Here is a 16,021-nt window from a genome sequence, read left to right as displayed (position 1 = left end):
ACCGTGAAAACAACCTTCCGAAAAAAATTAAAAAGAGCCCTGACGAATCCTCAAACTATACTTTTCGAAATTTTGAATGGGAGGTACACGGGACGGGATTGATTTATCCATTTTCCAACTTGATACATATATATATTTATTCCTTTAAACTCCTATGAGGAGCATAGGGCCACAACAAAGTTATTAAATCTATTTCTATATAATGCTATACTTTTGATTTCATTCCATGTAGTACCGCTTCTTTCAGCATCTTTTTCAATTTGTCGCCTCCAGGTGTGTGCTGGGCGTCCTCTTTTTCGGCTTCCCTGCGGATTCCATTCAATGGCTTGTCTCGTTATATCACTGGGATCCTTCCGCAGTGTATGCCCTATCCACTTCCATTTCCGTTCCATGATATTCATATAGATTGGTGTTTGATTCGTCATCTCCCATAGCCTGTTATTTGATATTGTGTTGGGCCAGTAAATTCTTAACAAGCGTCTAGGGCAGCGATTGCTGAAGCTTTGAAGTCGCTGTATGAGATGAGGGGCCGCGTTCCATGTTTCGCATCCATATAGAAGGACTGAGGTTACGTTTGAGTTAAAGATGCGTACCTTGGTTCGAATTGAAATAGATGAAGATGTCCAAATGTTCTTTAGTTGACCAAAAGCTTGCTGTGCCTTCTTTATACGGCTCTCGATATCGTCTGCGCTTCCACCGTTGTTTGTGATAGTGCTACCTAGGTATGTAAAGGACTGCACATCTTGCAGCGTTTTCCCATTTATATGAAATACGCGATTATTCGATGTATTCACTCGCATTGCTTTTGTTTTTTCGATGTTAATAAATAATCCGGCACTTGCGGCAACTTTAGCTATGGAGTTGAGTTTACGCTCCATATCATCGTACGTGTGAGCGAGTAGACAGATGTCGTCAGCATAGTCAAGGTCTTGCAGAAATCCATTCATGCCCCACCTAACTCCCCTTTGGTTTTTGAGTGCTTCTTTCATGACAACATCTAGGACTATGTTGAATAGCGTTGGGGATAATATGCAGCCTTGTCTTACTCCTACTTTGATAAAGACCTCATCACTAAGAACTCCCTCGTGCAGTATACGGCAGCTAGCTTGGTTGTATAGGCATTTGATAAGCTCAATTATTTTCTCGGGGAACCCTTTGCACCGCATTGCAGTCCATATTGCGTCATGTCGTAATTTATCAAAAGCTTTCTGAAAGTCGATAAATATAAGATATAGTGGAGAACGATATTCGACACTTTGTTCGACTATTACGCGAAGGCTGTTGATGTGATCCACACATGATTTGTGGGGACGGAATCCAGCTTGCTCTGCTCGACACAGCTCAGGGTATGCTTTGTTGACCCTATGGTTTATAATGTAGCTTATAACCTTGTTGATGGTGCACAATATAGTTATACCTCGCCAATTTGTGCATCTAGACAAATCTCCCTTTTTTGGGAGCTTTTATTTCCCCGTCTAGAGTGCCGTTTTCCCAGAAGTTTGCGATGATAGGGTATAGGAGATTTGCGCTGACTAGAGGGTCAGCTTTCATCAGCTCTGCAGCTATATTATCCACTCCAGCTGCTTTGTTGTTTTTTAATGCATTTATAGCGTGAACTACCTCGTTTATGGAGGGGATGTCGGTTTCCATGTTTTGGTTTTCACTGTGTGATTCGCAGTTGCATTGGAGTTCGGTATCATTGGCCGTATCGTTTGATAATAGTTCACTGTAGAAGCCTTTCCAGACAGCGATTTGTTTGTTTTTTGCCGTGATCAGGGTACCGTCATCATCCCTGATAGGTTTGACAGCTGTGAAAGGTCGGTTTGATAACAGCTTTGTGGCTTTGTATAAGTCACGGCTGCGATTTGTTTCACTTGCTCGCTGGGCTTCCGTTGCAATAGAATCGATGCGTTTCCGTTTATCTGTGCGGGCACTTTTCTTTACCTCGCGGTTTAATCTGTTGTATTCATTTGTTTTCTCAATCTTCGCATTCCTCGTTTTTGCAACATTTATCGCTTCTTTAGCAAGTTTTCTGTCTTCTAATCTAGTCCAAGTTTCATCTGAAATCCAGGGCTTCCTTTTACTGTTGGCATATCCAATGTTGTTCTTTGCTGATGTTAGATATAGATCTCTGACAGTACTCCATGAGGTTCGGTATTCAGCGGGGATGTTGTTGAGGGCGTCTCTTAGTGGGTTTGCAAATGCGGTTGCAACTTCCCTGATTTTTAGACGTTCAATATCGAATTTCCGTGAATGCTTGTCGTCGTTCTTTATTGAAGCTATTTTTAAACGGACGGTTGCAATAAGAAGATGATGATCACTTCCTACATCCGCTCCCCTTTTGGTTCGTACGTCGAGTAAAGAGCCTCTCCATTTCCTGCTTATCAAAATATGATCGATTTGGTTTTCCGTGTGGTAGTCCGGTGATATCCAAGTTACTTTATGAATTCTTTTATGCGGAAAGAGCGTACCTCCAATCAGAAGATTGTGCGTAGAACCTGTTTCTGCAAGAAGTTTACCATTCTCAGTTAAACGTCCGACTCCATGGGTACCCATTACATTTTGGAGATTGGTGTTGTCTCCGCCAACTTGGGCATTAAAATCTCCCATAAGCATAACTATATCGCCTCGCCGTATATTTGTCAGTACTGAATTTAAGCTGTTATAAAATTCTTCTTTTGCCGCAAGTTCGGCTGCTTCTGTGGGCGCATAGCATTGTATTATAGTCATGTTGATACATGACTGGATGAAATAATACTGCAAATTTTGTACCAAATCGATTGCTCCTTTCGAGAGTTATCGTTCACACCATTTTAGAGAATATATTGAGAAACAAGCGAAATATACAGCTAATGACATTGGAAGCACATCCTCTTGTTGTTCGAGCACGGTGGGCCTTAACTAACTTTAAATGAAAGGTACTTACACCTGGGAAGTTTTTGCGGATTTTGAAACTACAATGTTCATAGATGTGAAAAATAAAAAAAAAAAAAAAACAAAAAATCGCCAGAGGGTTACAGTTCACAATTTTGGGTTTATCTTAGGTATTCAGGATTTTGTTTGGATGCGGCAAATCCTATCGAAGGGGGGTTAAAGCAAATTTTAAAGACGACTCTCACTGCTACAGCATTTTCTTTAGTGCCATTTCGATAGGACTTGCAGCTTCCAAGCAAAATCCTGAAAACCTAAGATAAACCTAAAATTGCGAACTTAGACCGCGATGTATTTAAAGCGATTTTTTCTTGTTTTTAGATTTTTCTCATCTATGAACATTGCTGTTTTAGAATCCGCAAAAACTTCCCAGGTGTAAGCGGATTTTCATTTAAAGTTAGTTAAGGGGCACCGTACTTGACATTGTTTTATATGGAGCAGTGCATTGTCCGAATTTGAATTTCTATATCTCAAAAATGGTAAAACCTTTACGGCCATACTTGTAGAGAAATTTCACTGCTACAGCATTTTCTTTAGTCCGTTTACGATATGACTTACGGTTTCCAAGCATAATATGAACTTTGACCTCGATTTATTTGAAAATCCCTCTGGCGTTTTTGTTGTTTTTTTATTTTTCTCGTAAAAATCCGCAAAAACTTCCCAGGTGTAAGTACCTTTCATTTAAAATTATCTAAAGCGCTCCGTGAGATGATTTCAGTTGTTTTCAAGATATTATCTACATCTATATTTCCTTTAATTTTGAATTTAGGGTTAAGGTATTTGGTATTTGGTTAAGGTATTTGTTAAAATTTGGCATTCTAAGTTCAAGGTGGTCAAAATATGTATCCACCGAATTATAGATAATAGCCTCTTCAAAATTGCGAACATAGGTCCACGTTTTGGTATGGCAATTTATACCCTCAGTCTTTAGGCTAACGAGGTTGTATACACTTTCATACGATCAAAATGTGCCTTATCGACATAATTATTTTAGACCCCAATTAAGTTTGGACGAAATCTATTTCAGACGATTTGGAGTCGTTTTAGCCATGTACTTCCGTCTGGCTGGCTGGGCGCACAACAACTCTCGAACGGATCAACCGATTCGGTCAAAAATTTTGACTTCGTAATATTTTGTCCAAACATAGTTTAAGTTCGATAAACCATATCGGTCCACTCCTTCAGCTAACTCCCCCATACACGTTAAAAACTTTGCGCTAAAATGACTCGCACCTCAACTCTGGTCCATGCTTTGCACATCTTAATATTTTGACGAGACATAGATGGTCCAAACATACTTTAAACAATTTCACCTATGCGTTCTTGAATAAAACCGTTTTCAATTATTAAACCAAAATATCTATTAACAATTAAAAAAGCGTTAAGTTCGGCCGGGCCGAACTTTTCATACCCTCCACCAATATTCTGAACTAAAATGGAATAATTAGTTTTCATTCTTGTCCCCAACTTTAAGTGGGTACGTTAAAATGTCAGATAATGTACATAAAATGCTTCATTCGGGAGGCCCTTTTTTGATGACAATTTTTGGTGGGCTAGAAATTGGGAGGTACCGTTATATAGGGGTTATAATAAAACATGGACCTACTTTGACAGTTTTTGATAGGAGCCTTTAATGTCAAATAACTCCTAATTCGGGTAAAAATTGTAGCTAGAATCCTCAAAATACCGAAAATCGGTACATAACGTGGGAACTTCAAATGTCATTCACAGCTAGTTCGGAGGTATCTGGGCTATACGAAAATATGAACTTAAATGAACAATTTTTGTTGACTTTTAAATTTCAAATTACAGAAAGTTCGTCCAAAAAATAAAGCTGAGGTACGGAAAATCGGGAGGTTTGTTTTGGGGCTATACCAAAACATGGACCTACGTTCGGTTAAAATTTTTAAGTAAAATATTGGGGCTATGTTGAGAATTGTTGATGCAGATGTGTGGTGACCACTACAACCTTCAAATGTCAAATTACAGTTAGCTCAATTTACTGAAAATTGGGAGGTACCGTTATATGGGAGCTATATCCGAACATGGACCTATGTTGACAATTTTTGATGGAGAGGTGTTGTGACCACTAAGAACTTCAAATGTCAAATTACTGCTAGTTCGGTTTAATATTGTAGCTAAAATTATCAAATTCCTGAAAATCGGGAGGTACTTTTATATTGGGGCTTTATCAATACATCGACCTTTCTTGACAATTTTTGGTGGAGAGGTGTGGTGACCACTAAGAATGTCAAATGAGATAATTGGGTTAAAACTTGTAAACATGGACCTATGTTTATAATTTTTTCGAATATAAGTTTTTTGGTCACTAAGAACAAATTATATCTAATTCGGTCTAGAAATGTGACTTAAATGGGATGGGGGCTATTCCAAAACATGGACCTATGTCCACTAGTTATATAAGTTTATTGACATTAAAGAACCCTAAATGTCAATTTATAGCTAAATCGGTCTGAAAATGTAGCTAAAAACGTCAAAATGCCGTAAATCGGGGGTACCGTTATATGGGGGCTATACCAAAACGTGGACCTATGTCCACAACTTTTGTTATATAAATTTATTGACACTTACAAACTCTAAATGTCAAACTATAGCTAAATAGGTCTGAAAATGTAGCTAAAAACGGCAAAATACCGTAAATCGGGGGGTACCGTTATATGGGGGCTATACCAAAACGTGGACCGATATAGCCCATCATCGAACTTGACCTGCCTGCAAACAAAAGACGCATTTTCCCAAAATTTCAGACAAGAAGAGAACTTCAAATGTCAAATGTTCAAATTACAGCTAATTCGGTTAAAACTTGTAGGTAAAAATCTCAAAATATGTACCGAAAATCGGGAGGTACCGTTATATGGGGCTATACCAAAACATGTACCTATGTTCATAATTTTTTCGTATATAAGTTTTTTGGTCACTATAACCCTAAATATCAAATTATAGCTAATTCGGTCTAGAAATGTGACTTAAAACGTCAAAATACCTGAAATCGGGCGGTTACGTTATATGGGGGCAATTCCAAAACATGGACCTACGTCCACTAGTTTTGTTATATAACTTTATTGACTCTTAAGAACCCTAAATGTCAATTTATAGCTAAATCGGTCTGAAAATGTAGCTAAAAACGTCAAAATGCCGTAAACCGGGGGTACCGTTATATGGGGGCTATACCAAAACGTGGACCTATGTCCACAAGTTTTGCTATATAAGTTTATTGACACTTAAGAGCCCTAAATGTCAAATTATAGCTAAATCGGTCTGAAAATGTTGCTAAAAACGTCAAAATATCGTAAATCGGGGGTACCGTTATATGGGGGCTATACCAAAACGTGGACATATATCCACAACTTTTGTTATATCAGTTTATTGACACTTAAGAACCCTAAATGTCAAATTATAGCTAAATCGGTCTGAAAATTTAGCTAAAAACGGCAAAATACCGTAAATCGGGGGGTACCGTTTTATGGGGGCTATACCAAAACGTGGACCGATATAGCCCATCATCGAACTTGACCTGCCTGCAAACAAAAGACGCATTTTCCCAAAATTTCAGACAAGAAGAGAACTTCAAATGTCAAATGTTCAAATTACAGCTAATTCGGTTAAAACTTGTAGGTAAAAATCTCAAAATACCGAAAATCGGGAGGTACCGTTATATGGGGCTATACCAAAACATGTACCTATGTTCATAATTTTTTCGAATATAAGTTTTTTGGTCACTTATAACCCTAAATATCAAATTATAGCTAATTCGGTCTAGAAATGTGACTTAAAACGTCAAAATTCCTGAAATCGGGCGGTAACGTTATATGGGGGCAATTCCAAAACATGGACCTACGTCCACTAGTTTTGTTATATAACTTTATTGACTCTTAAGAACCCTAAATGTCAATTTATAGCTAAATCGGTCTGAAAATGTAGCTAAAAACGTCAAAATACCGTACATCGGGGGTACCGTTATATGGGGGCTTTACCAAAACGTGGACCTATGTCCACAAGTTTTGCTATATAAGTTTATTGACACTTAAGAGCCCTAAATGTCAAATTATAGCTAAATCGGTCTGAAAATGTTGCTAAAATCGTCAAAATATCGTAAATCGGGGGTACCGTTATATGGGGGCTATACCAAAACGTGGACCTATATCCACAACTTTTGTTATATAAGTTTATTGACACTTAAGAACCCTAAATGTCAAATTATAGCTAAATCGGTCTGAAAATGTAGCTACAAACGTCAAAATACCGTAAATCCGGGGGTACCGTTATATGGGGGCTATACCAAAACGTGGACCTATGTCCACAACTTTTGTTATATAAATTTATTGACACTTAAGAAACCTAAATGTCAAATTATAGCTAACTCGGTCTGAAAATGTAGCTAAAAACGGCAAAATACCGTAAATCGGGGGGTAACGTTATATGGGGGCTATACCAAAACGTGGACCGACATAGCCCATCATCGAACTTGACCTGCCTGCAAACAAAAGACGCATTTTCCCAAAATTTCAGCGTTCTATCTCCATTTTTGTGGATGCTGGAGTGATTACCACAGACGGACGGACGGATCGACTCAGAATGTTTCCCTGATCAAGAATATATATACTTTATAGGGTCGCAAATGAGTATTTCAATGCGTTACAAACGGAAAAACAAACTTTATATACCCTCCATACTATGGTGGAGGGTATAAAAATGTACACTTAAACATTTTTGAAGATATTATTGAAATATTTGTTGCATATGAAAATATGTAAAATGCATCAATTTTGCATATGCAAAAAATAATATTTGCATATGCATAATTTATGCATTTTGCATATGAGATATGAGATTTAATCAGAAGCCAAAAATATGCTCAGCCCCAAAATTTGACATTACTCGGAATAAAAATAGGGGTTGCATAAAATTCACCTGTCTAGTTATAAGGTGGCAGAATCGAAAAATTTATTTCCTACAATAAGCTTATTTGTTCCATAAAGAAATTTTTATTTGCTGCAAGCCAATTCACGGGGGCAGTGGTGAAGGGTATAACATAGTCGGCCCGTCTGACTATAACCTTTGCTCTTTGATTTTTTTTTTTTTTTCATTCATAATAATACCACATTGTGATATGCCAATGCAAATTAAACTAAAATGCACATTTGCGAAATTATATTAATCGAATGCTTTAAATCCTTGGAAACATATTTTGATAAAATATTTAATAATTTAAAACAATTAAAATTCTTTGTATTAATTGATTTCATGAATAATTAATATTTTTGCTAAATTTGAGATGTGTTACATTTTCGAAGAAATAAATAATTCATATTTCCATTAGTGCTGCAGCATAACATAGTGACAGTGGAGGACAAAACGTTTTTGGTGTTGCTCTTCTATTGCAGATTCCATGTGTCGACTTTTACAAGGACCATTACAAGAAACCACCACACCAATAGTTCTTTATAATTGGTCTGATACAAAGGCAATCTAATGTCTGATAACCTTCCAAAGTATCTATTAATAATTTTATCGCCCACTGTTATATTATAATGTAACATTGCTATCATTTAATAACTTTAAACTACCATAACATACACATTGTCTGCAGTGCTCTTACTTCATGCCATCTTCACCACTTTACCCTTATTTCCATTCCCAAATGACAGCAATAGCATAAAGTTATATTTATTTGCCACATTTTTGTTATTGTTGTGACAGCATTAAGCCATCTTCATTATTATCCAATAGCCACAAATCCCATAGGCAATAGAAATATTGAAATAATCCTTTTCACAGTCGATTACCAACCAGTCCATACATACATCTATGTTGCCTGAAAACCAATGCCAATGATTTATAAATAATTAATTAAAATTATAAAAGTAAATCTTTCTGTATTCTGCATACGCATAGGAATTCTTCAGATGCTGCCATCACTTGCCATCCTAAGTGCTTCATTTGTTAAATCTTCGGTTAGGGTTTTGGGCAATTTATTATCCATCCGCATTCGAAAATTGTATTTATTTCCATTTGAAAGATATGGGCAGAGAGTGGGTTGTTGTCGTTTGTTGATTGTTGGACAGGATATCAGATAGTAGAATCACACTAACACATGTGTCGATATACATTCTTATTACGAGCAACAATTCTTGTCTAATACAATCTTTTACCACTATAAATGCATGGGTTAATAATGCGCAATCATGTTAAGTTTTTGTTAAAGTGAACTAAGTCAATATTCAGTGAAACCATTTGAAGACAGTAAACAAATTCTTTGTTGAGTAATATATTTAACAATGTAAGAAGGCATTTTTGCTAAACATATCCATATTGGTTCACTCCTTCGCTAAAATGGTGCGCACTATAACTCACGAAGAAAGTAGACGTTGTGGCCGAAACCACAGCGTAGTTTGTCTTTTAGACTTAAATTAGGTTCGAATATAGACAATATCGGTTCACTTCTTCGGGTACCTTCCAAGAATTTAAAATTTTTGGCAAATGTGGATTTTTGGGACATGTCTCCAATCGGCTTGAATCTTTTTGGTACATTTTTTGGCGACTAGTTTTTACTTCCTGAGATATTGGCCAAAAATACTTGAAACCCCGACCGGAATTTTTAAAATAATTAATGCGAACGATATATTACGAATTGAGCATTCGAATTGGCCGAAACTTTTATAATCGTAAAGTATCTTCTAAACGTATCTTAAGTATCAAAATGTTATATACCGGAAAACGCATTCTGATACCTCCCAAAATTTGCAAGGTCCAAATTGTCTTAAACTGATTTCGTCCAAACCATTATTTGGAACCACGAAATGTGACCATAGTTGGATCAAACAAAGTGTTCTTAATCAAAGCTCAAAAATGTGGCTAAAAAAGTTTATTTGCGCGAAAGCTATGACCGCGTAAATGAATAAAAATAGGTAAAAACACGTTGAAGCAAACGAGTTTTTTTACGTTGTTATTCGATTGGCGGTTAAACCGTTTAAATTGCGGATATCTGTCCAAAATAAAAGTAGAAGAATACAAAATGAAGATTACACTTCTCATGTATCACATTTCATAATCTCCACTACATCCACCTTTATGGATGCTGACATTTTGAAGCCAGATTTTAGGTGTTTTTTGTATTTTTGATCTAACTGCGACGCGCATTCGGGTATTTCAGAAAGCATATCTATATTAATAAAAGAGTAGAGTGACTGATTCACTGACTGACTGACTGATTGACTGATTGATTCATCAACGCCCAGACGAAACGGCTGAAGCTAGAATCACGAAATTTTGGGTGAGGGTCACTCTTGGTCCGAAGGTGACAGATAAGGCTTGGTTTTTGGAAATTCGAACTGGAAGGGTACTAAAAGTACTAAAAGGTACTAAATATGGTACCGTTTGTATTTGGCGAACCGGTAAAGCTAGAACTTTGAAATTTGGAATGAAGGTCACTGATGGAGAGTTAGAAAGGTGTACCAAAGGGTTTTTAGAAATTCGAACTATAAGTGTACGAAAAGTACTAAAGTGTACTAAATTTGGTGCCAATTCGTACCTTGCGAACGGATAAAGGTTATAGGTTGAAATTTGGTGTGAGAATCAAGGTTAAAAGGTACGGTTGACATAAGGAGGTGGTTTAGGAAAAGTGTACACATGTGTACGAAAAGTACTAAATGGTACTAAATTTGGTACAATTATGATTTGTGCGAACGGATAGAGCTGGAATCCTGAAATTTTGAATTAAGGCTACTGTTGGAGAGTAGCATGGACGTAGTTTTGAAAATTCGTACTTATGGGTGCGAAAAGTACTAAATGGTACTAAATTTGGTACCCTTATGATTTGGGCGAACGGATAGAGTTGGAATCCTGAAATTTTGAACTAAGGTTACTGTTGCAGAGTAAAATGGAAGTAGTTTTGAACATTCGTACTTATGGGTACGAAAAGTACTAAAGGGTACTAAATTTGGTACAATTTGGATAAAGGTTGAACGGATAGAGCTGGAATCCTGAAATTTTGAATTAAGGCTACTGTTGGAGAGTAGAATGGACGTAGTTTTGAAAATTCGTACTTATGGGTGCGAAAAGTACTAAATGGTACTAAATTTGGTACCCTTATGATTTGGGCGAACGGATAGAGTTGGAATCCTGAAATTTTGAACTAAGGTTACTGTTGGAGAGTAAAATGGAAGTAGTTTTGAACATTCGTACTTATGGGTACGAAAAGTACTAAAGGGTACTAAATTTGGTACAATTTGGATAAAGGTTGAACGGATAGAGCTGGAATCCTGAAATTTTTGAATTAAGGCTACAGTTGGAGGGTAGCATGGAAGTAGTTTTGAAAATTCGTACTTATGGTTACGAAAAGTACTAAATTGTACTACATTTGGTACAATTACGACGTGGGCGAACGGATGGAGCTGGAATCCTGAAATTTTGAACTAAGGCTACTGTTAGAGGGTAGAATGGACGTTGTTTTGAAAATTCGTACATATGGGTACAAAAAGTACTAAATGGTACTAAATTTGGTACACTTATGATTTGGGCGAACGGATAGAGTTGGAATCCTGAAATTTTGAACTAAGTTGGAGAGTAAAATGGAAGTAGTTTTGAACATTCGTACTTATGGGTACGAAAAGTACTAAAGGGTACTAAATTTGGTACAATTTGGATATAGGTTGAACAGATAGAGCTGGAATCCTGAAATGTTTGAATTAAGGCTACAGTTGGAGGGTAGCATGGAAGTAGTTTTGAAAATTCGTACTTATGGGTACGAAAAGTACTAAATTGTACTAAATTTGGTACAATTACGACGTGGGCGAACGGATGGAGGTGGAATCCTGAAATTTTGAACTAAGGCTACTGTTAGAGGGTAGAATGGACGTAGTTTTGAAAATTCGTACATATGGGCACGAAAAGTACTAAATGGTACTAAATTTGGTACACTTATGATTTGGGCGAACGGATAGAGTTGGAATCCTGAAATTTTGAACTAAGGCTACTGTTCGAGAGTAAAATGGAAGTAGTTTGAAAATTCGTACTTATGGGTACAAAAAGTACTAAATGGTACTAAATTTGGTACAATTTGGATATAGGTTGAACGGATACAGCTGGAATCATAAAATTTTTGAATTAAAGCTACAGTTGGAGGGTAGCATGGGAGTAGTTTTGAAAATTCGTACTTATGGGTACGAAATGTAATAAATGATACTAAAATTGGTGCAATTATGATTCAGGCGAACGGATAGAGTTGGAATCCTGATGTTAGAGAGTAGAAAGGAAGTAGTTTTGAAAATTCGTACATATGGGTACGAAAAGTACTAAAGGGTACAAAATTTGGTACAATTTGGATATAGGCTGAACGGATATAGTTGGAATCCTGAAATTTGAATTAAGGCTGCTGTTAGAGAGTAGAATGGAAGCAGTTTTGAAAATTCGTACTTATGTGTACGACAAGTACTAAATGGTACTAAATTTTGTACAATTTGGATTTAGGCTGAGCGGATAGAGCTGGAATCCTGAAATTTTGAATTAAGGCTGCAGTTGGAGGGTTAAATTGAAGTAGTTTTGAAAATTCGTACTCATGGGTATGAAAAGTACTAAATGGTACTAAATTTGGTACAATTACGATTTGGGCGAACGGATAGAGCTGGAATCCTGAAATTTTGAACTAAGGTTACTGTTGTTGAGTAGAATGGAAGTAGTTTTGAAAATTCGTACTTATGGGTACGCAATGTACTAAATGATACTAAATTTAGTACAATTATGATTTAAGCGAACGGATAGTGCTGGAATCCTGAAATTTTGGATTAAAGATATAGTTGGAGGGTAGAATGGAAGTAGTTTTTAAAATTCGTTCTTATGGGTACGAAAAGTACTAAATTTGGTACAATTACGATTTGGGCGAACGGATGGAGCTGGAATCCTGAAATTTTGACCTAGGCTACTGTTGGAGAGTAGAACGAAAGTAGTTTTGAAAATTCGTACTTATGGGTTCGAAAATTACTATATGGTACTGCATTTGGTACAATTACGATTTGGGCGAATAGATAGAGCTGGAATCCTAAAATTTTGAAATAAGGCTACTGTTGGAGAGTAGCATGAAAGTAGTTTTGAAAATTCGTACTTATGGATACGAAAAGTACTAAATGATACTAAATTTGGAACAATTACGATTTAGGCGAACGGATAGAGCTGGAATCCTGAAATTTGAATTAAGGCTGCTATTAGAGAGTGGAACGGAAGTAGTTTTGAAAATTCGTATTTATGGGTACGAAAAGTACTAAATGATACTAAGTTTGGTACAATTACGATTTGGGCGAACGGATGGAGCTGGAATCCTGAAATTTTGAACTAAGGCTATTCTTGGAGAGTAGAACGAAAGTAGTTTTGAATATTCGTACTTATGGTTACGAAAAGTACTAAATGATACTAAATTTGGAACAATTACGATTTAGGCGAACGGATAGAGCTGGAATCCTGAAATTTGAATTAAGGCTGATGTTAGAGAATAGAATGGAAATAGTTTTGAAAATTCGTACTTATGGGTACGAAAAGTACTAAGTGGTACTAAATTTGGTACAATTACGATTTGGGTGAACAGATAGAGTTGGAATCTCGAAATTTGAAGTTGAGACTACTGGTGGAGTGTAGGATTGAGGAAGTTTTGGAAATTCGTACTTATGTGTACGAACAGTACTAAGTGGTAGTAAATTTAGTACAATTTGTATTTGGGTGAACGGATAGAGCTTGATTCCTCAAATTTAGACTGAGTGTCGCTGATGAAGTGACCAAAGTACTAAATGGTACAAAATTTGGTTCGATGGTGATTTGAGTGAACGAATCCTGAATTCGTAATTGAGATTATTGTTGAAGTATAGAATTGAGGTACTCTTGGAAATTTTTACTTATGTGTACGAACAGTGCTAAATGCTACTATATATAGTACAAATTGGATTTGGGTGAACGGATAGAGCTGGAATCCTCAAATTCGGAATTGACATTACTGTTGCAGTGTAGAACTAAGGAGTTTTGGAAATTCGTACTTAGAGTACAAAAAGTACTAAATGGTACTAAATTTTGTACAATGGGGATTTGGGTGAATGGATAAAACTGGAATCCTGAAATGTGGAATTGAGATTTTTGTTGGACTGTAGGATTGTGGTTGTTTTGGAAATTCGTACTTATGAGAACGAAAAGTATTACATTTCGTACAATTGGGATTTGGAATCTGGAATCCTGAAATTTGGAATTGAGATTATTGTTGAAGAGTAGGATTGAGGTAGTTTTGGAAATTCGTACTTATGGGTACGAAGAGTACTTAATGGCACTCAATTTGTTGTTGGGTGTAGAGACAGTGCTGAAATCTGTATTCTTTGGATTTAGGGTGAGTATTGGTGTGCAAAGTTGGTATCGCTGTTAATATGTAAGGGTGAGATACTGCTGATCTTTTTCAAATCGAACTAAAGAGGATTCGAACAGTACTAAAATAACAATAAATATTGATTAAAATTGGTATTAGTGCAATAAAATTTTCAGTGTTCGCCATTTTCATATTTTATACTGTTTATTTGTTTTTTATATCCTTTCCGCATACGAAGTAGCGGGCACTTTGCTAGTAATAGAATAAAAGTAATCGCGATTACGTATAATTTGATATGTATATTGACTATGTATCCTTTTGATTGTGCTGGGACCCCAAGATATTTTAATTTTTTGACGGTCCGGATCATATAAATCATAGATCGTGAAAATCCATCCACAAAAACGGAGAAAACAGCAACTGCAAAAACCGAAAAATGTGCGTAAAATGCTTTTGAAAATATCGCGGCTTTAATCGCGTTTTCTGTGGATCGTTTCCTTTACAATGAAGAAATTGGCACATCACTCGCGTTTTTGCGAAAACAGCGGTTTAAAAAAATTTAGTGGCATGGGAACTGTATCCGATTTATCCCAAAAATAGTGTGTGATGCTACATCCACGGTTCTTGATGGATGTTATCGAAATATGTTCAGATCGATGTATTTTTTCATGGATGATAGTGAAATCGGATGACCATAAAAAGTGTATGAACTTTGTGCAAATTATAAGCGTTATACAGTTTGTTGCACACTAAACTGCAGACGATGCTACATCTTAGCGGCCAAAGTAAATACTGGCAAATGTGTACAAATTAAAAGAGAAGAATTCGCTGTATTGGTTAACCGCATGCGCATCAAGTGATTTTGAGGATTTCGCGATTTACACGCATTTCAAAGTGAACATTACCCGATACAGTTTTATTTCAATATTATACCCCATTTAAAGGAACCCAACACTTATTTGAAAAATACCCATATCTTCTGCTAGATGTTAGCGTGTATTCGAGAAGTGATTAGAATAAAAAATGTGATTTTTTGCCTGAAATTTAACTGAAATAGAAGAATAACTCCGACCTTATTTTTAAATGGTTTTATTTAGCTCACCCCGTTTGTTTTATTTATTCTTGGGCCAAATTTAGTAATTCAAATTTCACCCTCTTCCTGTCAACCGATTAATCTGAAATTTTGTATACACTTTGGATTTTGGTGACAATACAATTATGTTTATTCATTATCATTATAAATTCAAGATGGCCGCCGCTACAAAATTGCGGATAACGTAGGTTTTATCAATCCCATCAATATGGGTATCAAATGAAAGGGCTCAACAAGCAGAATACAATATACTATAAAAAATTGAAATCCAAGATGGCGGCCGCTACAAAATGGCGGATAACGTAGGTTTTATCAATCCCATCAATATGGGTATCAAATGAAAGTGCTCAACCAGTAGAATACAATGTACTATATAAAATTAAAATCCAAGATGGCGGCCTCTACAAAATGGCGGATAACTTAGGTTTTATCAATCCCATCAACATGGGTATCAAATGAAAGGTCTCTACAAGTAGAATACAATTTACTATGCAAAATTGAAATCTAAGATGGCCGCCGCTACCAAATTGCTGATAACAATTTTTTATCAATCCCACCAACATGGGTATCAAATAAAAGGGCTTGACAAGAAGAATACAGTGCACTATACAACCTCAATAGTTAAGATGGGCGCAGCCACT

General features: G+C 36.3%; 1 protein-coding gene across 1 annotated transcript; it reads right to left on the bottom strand.

The window, feature by feature from the left end:
• Positions 1–339: 339 nt before the first annotated feature.
• LOC141389592 (uncharacterized) lies at positions 340–2,730 on the bottom strand. The gene is made up of 2 exons (XM_073961387.1): positions 1,621–2,730; positions 340–435 (listed from the first exon to the last, which is right to left on the bottom strand). Exons 1-2 carry the CDS (start codon positions 2,728–2,730, stop codon positions 340–342), a joined length of 1,206 nt encoding a protein of 401 aa, XP_073817488.1.
• Between the last annotated feature and the right edge of the window lie 13,291 nt (positions 2,731–16,021).

The sequence above is a fragment of the Musca autumnalis genome, unplaced genomic scaffold (genome assembly GCF_047663935.1).
Source record: "Musca autumnalis isolate F117 unplaced genomic scaffold, ASM4766393v1 scaffold_1, whole genome shotgun sequence".
Lineage (NCBI taxonomy): Eukaryota > Metazoa > Arthropoda > Insecta > Diptera > Muscidae > Musca > Musca autumnalis.
Note: the sequence above shows the minus strand (reverse complement) of the source record. Positions and strands in the feature narration are given on the sequence as shown.

Bases quoted from the DNA above. Each gene is read 5' to 3' on its own strand.
- LOC141389592 (XM_073961387.1), bottom strand. From the start codon at position 2,730: ATGACTATAATACAATGCTATGCGCCCACAGAAGCAGCCGAACTTGCG. The intron at 436-1,620 runs GTAGTTCACGCT...ATCAAATAACAG, and splicing joins ACATCCCCTCCATAAACGAG to GCTATGGGAGATGACGAATC.